The following is a 1,317-nucleotide window of genomic DNA, read 5'->3' as shown; positions in this document are numbered from 1 at the left end:
ATATCAACACCGCGCCACCGGCGGTAGTTGGTCCATTACCACCGCGGTGGTAAAAATCTGCAACCGTCACAGCCCTACCTACAATGATAAAAATGCATTTACTCCTTTTTTATAATCCCCAAAAAACCTAAGCAGTCTCAATTATCAAGCCGTTTTGATTTTCTGAGCACTATGATGTCATATTGCTCAGGCCCCGCCTACAACCGCTGACGGACTGTCCCTTATTAGCAAATTTCCGCCCTCGGCCAGTTGTACGCTGTCTGCCATTTTATCCACACTCGAGCAGCTGTAGCGACAACAATGACTCATAAGCAATGCAGGTGTTTTGTAGTTGGATGTAAAAGTGAACATAAGAGTCTTCATTTTCTCCCGACATCAGAGCCACTGAGGAAGCAGAGGATTAGTTTTATTATTGATGTTAACGTGCCACTGAATACACAAAAAACGGAAGAGAGGGGCGGGGTGAGCAGTAGCTCATTATCATTTAATGAGACATGCACCGAAATGGCCCGCTGTGAACAGAGCTGTTTTTGACAAGGTAAAAAGGGTGTCTTTTTACTCGACCATTGAGGAACTTTAACCAAATTATGTTGCAGACATTTCATGAAGACCCTAGAATCATACCAACTTGTGGAAAATGGGCATCCGATGTGCCCTTTAATGATTTAAAGATGGTACATGGCCTAGAAATGTGCTGTCAGCCAAGTTAAATTCAGAGCAGAGGTCTGTTATTTAGGCCCATGACACGTACCTGGAGTTCTTGGTGCGCAGCCTTGGGACAGTGACCAAAGGGTCCTCGGGTGTGGTCAACATCATCACCTGACCATCAGGGAAGAAGCGCAGGTACCTAAAAGATCAGGTCTCGTCAAAGCCTGATAACACTGAACAAAACAGATATTGTTCAGGGCCATTACAGGGATACTCCACCCAAAAAGGAAAATTCGGTCCACGTTTACTCCTTATGTTGTTCCAAACTTGACTTTCTTTTGTGGGAAGTAAAAGATTTTATTTTTCTCCATAAAACAGAAATTAATGGGATCCATTGTTAAAGGGGTCATATGATGCTGCTAAAAAGAACATTATTTTGTGTATTTGGTGTAATGAAATGTGTTTATGCGGTTTATAGTTTAAAAAAAAACATTATTTTCCACATACTGTACATTATTGTTTCTCCTCTATGCCCCGCCTTTTTGAAATGCGTCGATTTTTACAAAGCTCATCGGTCTGAAAAGCGAGGTGTTGCTGTGATTGGCCAACTATACAGTGCCTAGTGATTGGACGAATACCTCAAGCGTGAGACGGAAATGTTACACCCCT

At 42.5% G+C, this 1,317-nt stretch overlaps 1 protein-coding gene across 2 annotated transcripts in view; it reads right to left on the bottom strand.

Moving 5' to 3' along the window:
- The window catches only part of LOC107712342 (F-box only protein 9), a 9,189-nt gene that overhangs the window by 2,120 nt on the left and 5,752 nt on the right, over window positions 1–1,317 (bottom strand). For both annotated transcript variants that reach the window (XM_016517568.1, XM_016517567.1), the window contains exon 10: window positions 752–847. In XM_016517568.1, the coding sequence (XP_016373054.1) occupies window positions 752–847 (96 nt within the window). The remainder of the gene's footprint in view (window positions 1–751; window positions 848–1,317) is intronic.

The sequence above is a fragment of the Sinocyclocheilus rhinocerous genome, unplaced genomic scaffold, assembly GCF_001515625.1.
Source record: "Sinocyclocheilus rhinocerous isolate Xijiao unplaced genomic scaffold, SAMN03320098_v1.1 scaffold358, whole genome shotgun sequence".
NCBI classification, from domain to species: domain Eukaryota; kingdom Metazoa; phylum Chordata; class Actinopteri; order Cypriniformes; family Cyprinidae; genus Sinocyclocheilus; species Sinocyclocheilus rhinocerous.
The sequence above is the reverse complement of the archived record's forward strand: the minus strand, read 5'-3'. Positions and strand labels throughout refer to the sequence as shown.